The sequence below is a fragment of the Gymnodraco acuticeps genome, unplaced genomic scaffold (genome assembly GCF_902827175.1).
Source record: "Gymnodraco acuticeps unplaced genomic scaffold, fGymAcu1.1, whole genome shotgun sequence".
In the NCBI taxonomy this organism is placed as follows: Eukaryota; Metazoa; Chordata; class Actinopteri; order Perciformes; family Bathydraconidae; genus Gymnodraco; species Gymnodraco acuticeps.
Window position 1 is genome coordinate 880,135 of NW_022990391.1, and position 9,141 is coordinate 889,275.

Below are 9,141 nucleotides of genomic sequence, written 5' to 3' on the forward strand. Positions count from 1 at the left end.
GTACCGTTACACCCCTAATTGATTGATATGATTGCGATTTCAATCAGCATATACTTCTATCAGGGGATGCCACCCCTCAAAATATCCTGCCACCCTCTTGCCACCCCATGAATATTTGTCTAGATCCGCCCCTGCATACTGGGAACAAATCCTCAGAAGCATATCCGAGTGGTTGGTTTGAGATCAGGGTTAAATCCGTGTGGCTATCCTACCCCTCTTCCTTTCCCTCTGTTTCTAGCATAGCGCGTGACACACACGACATTGTAGGCTATGGAGGAATACAAATTACTTGCTGAAATACATGAATATTTAAATTCACTAATTCATTGAAGATTGATTTAGTGATTGTTTTATTGAAATAGATGTTTGAATTAATTTGTTCATTTTAATAATTGAAGTATAATTTACTCATGTAATTTGTTTAGGTTTTATTCATGTACGTATTTGTTCCTGATTGAGTGATTTTTCGCCCTTTTGAATAAATGTTAACTTTATTTTAGGAAGTGTTTCTCATCAGATATTTTAAGAAATAAAAAACTAATGCAACATTTGCAAAGTTTATGGCGTTAACCAATATATTTGTTATTATTAATGTATCCAGTGCATTCATTGTAAAAAAAATAATGTGTGTGTGTTTATTTATTTTAGGATTTATTCATGTTAGTATTGATTTAATCATTCTTGAAATGTGTTGTACAAAAAGATAATTGCTCTTTTGTTAAATAGGTGTTTGTGTTACACAGGATAACAAATTAAATGTAAAATGTCGACATGCGTCCATGACTGTAACCTCTCTGTCGCTAATGTTGAATAAGTGAAACAGTGAAATGACCGAAGACACTTGGGCTGTTTGTTGGAGCTTCAGTATATCAGCCGGAGACACTACGTACTCCAACCACTAGATGGAGGCTAATTTACAGTGTGGTCTGATCATCTCAAGTCAAACAGAGAGGAGGGCGAGAGCAGAGAGCACCAGAGAGAGCAGAGTCTGAGAGAGATCACTGATCATGGGGATGCTCAGGACATCAGTGGCCATTCTTCTTCACGTGGCTGCTTCTTTGGCGGTAAGAAACACAAGCTCACTTCCACTTTATCTCACAAGATACTATTCTAATCATTCCACGCATATAGTTTTTCTTTTACATGTGCAGCTTTTAGGATATGTATTTATTAACACAAAATAGGTGATTGGAATGACTTTTTTGGTGGTTATTTACAAATCCACACTGCTCCTCCTGCTTTGGTGAAGCAGGTCCTATGCAAACCTGCTCATATTGAAAAACATGGTAGTCATTTTTCAAATTGAAATCAATACCTGAAAACCAAACAGTCATCGAAGGACTGTGTATCTTCACTGTTTACCATTCCTTGTGTTTGGTTCTGTGACATTTGATCTTGATAGTTACGCAGGCTGCTTATTGTACTTAAACATGTTTGAGTGTGGTTCCTGGTCAAATAGAACATGCCTCTATTACAGTGCAGTTCTGACTATGAATCTTTGAGTGTCAGCAACAACCTCTGCCTTTTTGGGGATTTGCATTGTTTTCCCCTCAGCTCTTTGTTCATCAGTAAAACTGTCAAGTAGACCCACTTCTCTTTCCGGAGCCATTCAATTGGATTGTTGAAGGTTGCATACAAACTCAACAGTAAATGAAACATTATGCATTTCATCTTTTCACATGCTGTTTGCATCCAGAAATAAGTAAGTATGAGCGAGTTGTTGGTTCTGACTGTTTGTATCCTACCCACTGTTAAAAATCCATCTTAGCCCATGTGTAGCGGTGACTAATGGTGTCCTTCTGGCTCTGTCCAGGCCCCGGTGCCGTGTGAAGAGAAGGTGGTTCATCTGGAAGAACAAATCCAAGGTCTGAAGACCCTGATCAGCGACCAGCATGGCTACATCCAGGCACTCCACAACAGCCAGGCCGGGCAGCTGGAGCTCATACCCAGCTCCCAACTGGGCCCGGAGAACCTCTTTAAAGGTGGGGAGAGATTTCCATGCATACACATACTTTGAATAAACTGTATCTGCCTTCACTTTCCTACAACGTGACAACCTAACTGCTTCTTTACCTACACAGCAAGTTAGTCACATTCTAGGTATCAACCCTCTTTACCATATGTCCAGCCTGAGTCTTTAGCTCGTGTTAAAGCCATGCTAATTAGTATCCTTTTATAATCAGTGGGTGAAATGACCAGTTGTATCGTTAAAAGGGGTTTCTTATATCGGAAACCCTTGAGAGAAGAACAGAGAAAAGGTTTATTGAGAACCAAAGAACACTGTTCCCCTGCTGGTTTGTAAACAGAAGACTGTCAGGTCTTGCGTGGAGTTCCTCTGCATACAAGTGTCATGTATTCATTCATAATAAATGTGCTGCTTACCAATCAGCAGTTAGCATTTTGTAGCTTAGTCATGGCCCTGCAGCTGCTCCACAGGAAAAAACGTCACGCCGCTGAGATTCTCACAAACATTGTTTCTGTTTGCTTTTAATGTATCTCAAATATATTTAACTAACAGTTTGAATAGTTCACCTGGTGTGTATGTGTGTGTTCAGACTGCTCCGAGGTGTTTGCAGAGGGTAACATGGCCAGCGGGCTGTATGTGATCCGTCCACACGGCTCCCCCTCCTCACTCAGCGTCTACTGCGACATGAACAACGGGGGAGGGTGGACCGTCTTCCAGAGGAGGAGAGACGGCGAGGAGAGCTTTGACAGGTGTGTGTATGTCCTTTTTTACACAGAAATAGGAGTTCTACTCTGCATGTGTCAAATGATTTGGGATTGCAGGTCATTATATGAGCAGTGTTTGCCCTGTGTGAGCAGAGCGTGGGTGGAGTACAAGCACGGGTTTGGTGACCTCTACTCCCCTGATGGAGAATTCTGGCTGGGGAATGCAGCTCTACACAATCTCACCTCCACAGGTAGGTGTGTGTGTGTGTGTGTGTGTGTGTGTGTGTGTGTGTGTGTGTGTGTGTGTGTGTGTGTGTGTGTGTGTGTGTGTGTGTGTGTGTGTGTGTGTGTGTGTGTGTGTGTGTGTGTGTGTGATGGCTACCTGTGTAACTCTGTGTCTTCTAGGAAACCACGACCTGCGGATCGACATGCAGGACTTTGATGGTAACCAGCGCTATGCAGAGTATAAGAACTTCAAAGTTGATGACGAAAAGGTACAAAATAAAATAATGAGTATAAAAAAGTATAATAAAAGAAAAAGTCATTGCAACAAAAACGAAATCCTTTAACAGGAGTCCAGATTTGAAATGAGCAGAAAAGAGATCATTTGATTGTCGTTTGTTGAATTGAACAATAGAAGTCTTCAGACTGGATTGAATAAGTCAATCTGTTTGTGCTGTAACCTTCTCTGTCTCTTTCTGTCTCTCCTCGCCTTCCCTTTATTTCCCATAACACAGAGCTATTATTTAGACTAAGTGTGTTGTTTGTGTTTGATGATCTCTGCTATGGAAAACACAGCAAGGCCGTCTGGCTTCAGGCCAGCTGCTCTGCTTCTCTCCTTTCACCACTTTTCTTTCTCTTCCCTGTCAAACTTTTAGCCCGTATTGCTACTTGGTTTCTTTCTTCACTCTTATCTTTACCAATATAAAGCCTTTTACTCGCCTACTCTGAAGTCATTCCAAACCACCTAAGCCTCATCAGCTCTGCAGTCCACAGTATCATGTGTGACATTTCTTGCAGTCTTTTCTTTTGATAAATTAAATGTTTTGTATTTCTCTATTAAAAGTTGGTTCCTCATCGTAACGGCAAAACTCCCGATAAATGATGCTAAGACGTGGCTTATACTCTGACGCGCTGCAAGAAGAGTCCGTGCTGAAGTTGTGGTTGATCATTTAATAAAGCAAATAACATAAATAATCATCTTAGCAGGACCATATGGTCTCACCCTCTCTGTCACCCACACAAGCACGACAGGTGCACTGAACACCTGACACCACACCCATGTGATAACTGCCGGAAGTGACCAATACTACCTGTGTGCCGTTTAAACAGAAATGATAAGCTGTGGCAAAATAAGCATGTTGGCTCCTACGCTCCTATGACAGGGCTTTGTCTCCTGTGTTCCCTCAAAGGACCAGTACCAGTTACATGTGGGAGAGTACACTGGGAACGCTGGGGACGCCCTGGCTCATGTCCACAGCCCCCCCTCTGCCGGGAAGAAACGGACTGGTCCATTTCTTACAAAAGAACTCCCTGGGTCAAACGGGATCAACTTCAGCACCTATGACCAGATTAATAATGGAGACACGGAGAACCACACCAGTTGCATCAGACACAGCAGGTCCGGCTGGTGGTTCAGCAGGTAGGTCCGTCACTCAGTAGAACCACACACGCAAAGAGAGGAACAACAAGGGGGCAAAGGTCAAAATGACAATATACACACAGGTTATACAGAAGGTACTGCAGGTCTTCTTCTGTCTCTCCTCGCTGCAGGTGTGACTCAGGAAACCTGAACGGTCACTACAGAGGGCCGGACCAAGCCATGGCTGATGACGGGGTGGTTTGGTACACGTGGCACGGCTGGTGGTACTCTATCAAATCTGTGGTCATGATGGTACGAGCCGCTGACCTCGAGCCTCCGCCACAGGTCATTACCCCGTTACCAGGACGACAGACCAGCAGCTAAGCAAAGGGCGACATCATTGAAGATCGTCATGGCCGACTTCAACACTGAAAGCAAGAGAGGAGGTCTCCTACTGCAGCCCAACAGCTTCCTGAAATCCCTCACATCAAACATCATTCTATGTAATCTCTTTCAAGTCTTTCATCTAATGTTTGACTTGCATGTCAATTCTGCAATTATTTCAATATCCAAATAAAACAATGGTGCTTTTATCTCATATCCTTTTGTATTTATTTCATGTCCAAAATAAAACAACATGGTGAACTGAGGCATTTTAGGAACATCTGAGTTCCTAACACTTCTGCATATTTGGCTCTGGGATGATGTGTTAAGTCTCTGAACTGACAGCTCAGATCTAACATCCAAAGGTGGTTACATTCCACAAAGTGGTTTCAGGTAGAGGTTGTGAGGAGCTTACACAGAGGAACAGATCTAAAGGTCAGTTCCTCAGATCAACAGAAGGACGATACGTTGTTCAGAGCTCCAAAGCAGATGAGGGATTGAGTTTTGCTCTTTGTGAAAAAGGTCCTCTTTAAAAGAAGGGGAATAGGCAAAACAATCCATGCTAGTCCCCCACCAACCACCCAAACCACTCTGAGTCTGTTCCCACAAACCTCAAGAGGCTCAAGTCCAAGGTTTCTTCTCACCCGCCTCTCTAGAAAGAGCGGTATAAAATAACAGGATCCTAAATTGTACAACACATCAGAAAAAACATGGAAGGATAGTCATAACAAGAGTGAGGCGCCATGTACAGACCCTGAGGTGTGCCTGTTGTATGTTTTCTTCAGAAAAAGAAGAAAGGCTTGTTGGAGAACTAGGCATTTGGTAGAGAGCATGGCCATTCCACTGTCAGACATAAGTGCATCGGTGCCACTGCAATGTCTCCACGCTTTCAGAACAAGCGTCTTTTATGCAATTTGTTCCAAATGTACAAGTTTATCATTAATATCCAACAACATTGCTGTGATTGAAGTCCTTCCCTGTGTTTGGAACAGCTCTGTCTTGTCCAGGCTGGTGGAGCAGGAGGCTTGTTGTCGGGGTTATCAGGGCGATAAGGGTGCAGCTGTGGGGAAGGAGGCAGAGTTCCGAGGTGAGCCGAAGGGTGAGGTGGGGGAGAGGCGGCGGGGGCTGGCCAGCAGGTCTCCATTGTGCAGCTTCCAGAGCAGCTCCTCGTTCTCCATAGACAGACGCTTGTTGACCTTGGACTCCTTCTGCAGCGTCTGCTGGAGTTTGGCCTGTTCGCTGGAGAGCTGCCTGCAGGGGGAGACAGAGAGCTGATTCTATTATCTGTACAAACTGCTTTACCCAGGTGAACTGGGAAGTGTCCAAGGGCAAAGTCTCAAACAACAACTGAAGTACGAAGCATATAGACGTCTTTTTACAGTCATATTTAGTTTTATATTATTACAATATAAAGTATTTCATTTGATTCTACCGTAGAGTATTTCATTTTACATTCTGTTTTTGTCCCTTGCACCATTTTCCTTGACTTTTTTTATTTCTATTGACTTCTAAGTATATTCAGGGTTCTTACACCTTTTCCAAAGTCAAATTCAAGCACTTTTCAAGCATTTTCAAAGTGCATTTTCCAGCTTTTCAAGCATCTTACAGCTGTTGTAAATTACATATTTATATACACATACTCAAATGATTATTTCCCTACCTCACATTAAATCAGATGTTCTTTATGCTATAAACAACCAAATGTGTGTTTCGTGATAGCATTCTACACGAGGATGACAAATTAGAGAAAATAAGTTTAATATTTCAAAATGAGTGATCTGTACGTAGACTAGGCCTCCCATATAACCTGTCTGAGCCAATATAAAACAATCAGCCAAATAACTTTTCAATACATTATTGATTACTATTTTTGAGGTACTTTTAGGTTGGCAGTGAACATAAGTCAGAGGTAAATGGTGTACTTTTGCTCCACTACATGTATTTAATACCTTTAGTTACTTTACAGATCTGGATGAGTGATGTGAAATATAATCAAGTGTTAAATCAGACTTTAGTTCCACCTGGAGCAAATCCACAAGGTAATTTTGACTACTCAAGACACCTGACTTATACATCTTCAAAGGAAGACTGTGTTCATTCTACAATTACATGGGATTAAAGCAAAATGTAGTTTTACTTGTATAATACTTCAATTTTATATAAAAGACAGTTTGTTTTCATCTGATTTCAAATAAACAAAGTCTTGGCTTTCAGAATATTAAACTTGTTTCAGCAAATTCAGATGATAAATACAGCTTTGAAGCTTCGGCATAATTACAAGCAGAGAACGGACTAATCACTAATGTAACATCACAGCAAGCATAACAACAGCCGGTGTTTCTTATGAGTGTTTCCCCGGTACACAAACGCAAAAATACACACACACTCACACTCGCGAGCTTCCCCCAGACCAGTAATACAAACGAAAATGTGTCTTCGGGTCAATGTGACTGATTTCGATAGAGCAAGTCACATTTGGTTTAGGCACGAAACATACTACCAGTAGAAATGCATTGCTTTCAAAATCGCTATATGTCGAATCAATAGATTATATTTCGTGACTATAACACGAAATGCCGTGAGTGCTTCATCCTCTGAACACTAGTGATGGGAATTCCGGCTCTTCTTGGTGAGCCGGATCATTTGGCTCGGCTCACCAAGAAGAGCCGGCTCTTTCGGCTCCCAAACGGCTCTTCAGTTTACCACTTATTATACCTTTTAATTAAATCAAATGTAGCCCTGTTTTGACTAATGATTTATATGTGTACACATATATCACTTAAATTATTCAATACATCCTTTGTACTGAAGTATTCAAAAGTAAAAATTACATGATTAATATAAATGATTTGCTGTGGCCAATTGTTTTCATTGCATTTACAGACCCGTGCAACTCTCTGATACCACCCAATGAATGCATTGACTTGCTTGTGGAACCACGCTACACAAAACAGATAGCAACACCTATAAAACTATTTAAAAGAAAAGGGGCTACTGTATCGACCTATATAAAAGTATATAAATATAGTTTTTTTATATAAAAAAATATAGAAGACTATATAGACCAAAAAGATCCTGCATTTTAGCCATGCCTCATTTCGCTCTATTTGCTCCTTCCAGCGCTGTTTTTGCAGAGGGCTGATTCTGTGAGCTGCAGCTGACCACGCCCCCCTGCAGGAGAGGGGAGCGTGCTTTAGATCAGCTGCTGGGCTTTCAGAAGAGGGACAAAAAGAGATCTCCGTCCTCCGTGTTTTATTCTTATAGAAGTAAGAAGAGAAGTAATGGGGCAGAAACCCTCCTTTTTACGCAGCGGTCCAGACATAGACATCAAACGGCGACACATATTCAGTGTGCAGTTCCTTTGGCATTAGGGCAGGGATATCTAGATACTTCCCAAGGTCTGACATCATGAAGTGTGCTACTTTTAAAGCAAGCAACGATGTTTTCAAATCTGTAATCAAAAAGCTCCTCAAAAACACTATCGAAGCAGTTCCTGCTGTTGCTACGTTAGTTCAAACAGTAACAACGGACTACTTTTCTTAGCGGATGCATGTCAATTTAAATCAATACATAAAACTATTTTTTAAATCACTAAAATCCTTTTCTAAATCCATAAAAGCTTTTCAATTAATATTGGGAGTCATGTCGTTACTTTGTTGAGAATGTGGCCATGTAATAAGTGGGATAATGTGCACAGTGCATAATGTGCCTTCATGCCGATCTAGATCCCTCCGCAAAAAAACAAAAAACCGGCTCGTTTATCCCCTGCAACTATTATTATCCCTCAATCGAGTTCGCTATTCAGCTAGCAAACGTTAGCTTAAACAAACGTAACATGCAACGTTAGCCTAATCTAAAATGCTCTACTACGGCGTACCTTTCATGTGGCTCGTCAGCGCAGACTCTCGCATCGTTATTTTTGCAAACTTTGCAGGAGGCTACTCGTGGGCTTGACCCTCGTCTTAGCCATGTATTTGTCTTCTGCTAGCCAACGCTCGTTGAAACTGCAACCTCCTGGCACACAGTCATCTATCACTCTCATCAGAATGCCCAGGTCACACGCAACACAAACACTTGCAGGTCGCGCGCATAGCGCGGGAAGGCCGCAGCGGAGCTGTTTTATGTAAAAGCGAAGCAATTATTTTCTTTTAATCTAAAAAGCGAACTATTCAGTCAGACAGCAATTTATTGTAAAAGTAAAGCATTTACATTTTCAAGCACTTTATCTCAATTTCAAGCACCATTCCCAAAATTCAAGCACTTTCCCAACCTTGAAAACACCACGTCAAATCTCAAGCATTTTCAAGGATTTCAAGCACCCGTACGAACCCTGTATATTGTATGTTGCATTGCTGGAGGAGCTCGGGACTTGAGATTTGTATTGCCAGAACTATGCTGTAGCTCTTTGTGGATCTTTGAAAACAAGAACTAACACAGGTCACACTGTTCAGGTGATAGAGGTGCTCATGATGAAGAAGAAGAAGAAGAAGAAGAAGAAGAAGAAT

At 41.7% G+C, this 9,141-nt stretch overlaps 2 protein-coding genes across 2 annotated transcripts in view; one reads left to right on the plus strand and one right to left on the minus strand.

Annotated features, from left to right (window-relative positions):
- Positions 1-4,850, plus strand: LOC117551607 (fibrinogen-like protein 1). Its single transcript, XM_034224530.1, has 7 exons — positions 1-1,064; positions 1,814-1,982; positions 2,556-2,715; positions 2,824-2,921; positions 3,076-3,164; positions 4,083-4,312; positions 4,444-4,850. The coding sequence occupies exons 1-7, from the start codon at positions 1,008-1,010 to the stop codon at positions 4,634-4,636; spliced, it is 996 nt and encodes a 331-aa protein (XP_034080421.1). The 5' UTR covers positions 1-1,007; the 3' UTR covers positions 4,637-4,850.
- LOC117551577 (microtubule-associated tumor suppressor 1 homolog) overlaps positions 3,829-9,141 on the minus strand; it is a 7,310-nt gene continuing 1,997 nt past the window's right edge. Inside the window, exons 2-3 of the mRNA XM_034224489.1 lie at positions 8,514-8,589; positions 3,829-5,887 (exon numbers count right to left, since the gene is read on the minus strand). Of these exons, the coding sequence (XP_034080380.1) occupies positions 5,677-5,887; positions 8,514-8,589 (287 nt within the window). The 3' untranslated portion in view covers positions 3,829-5,676. The remainder of the gene's footprint in view (positions 5,888-8,513; positions 8,590-9,141) is intronic.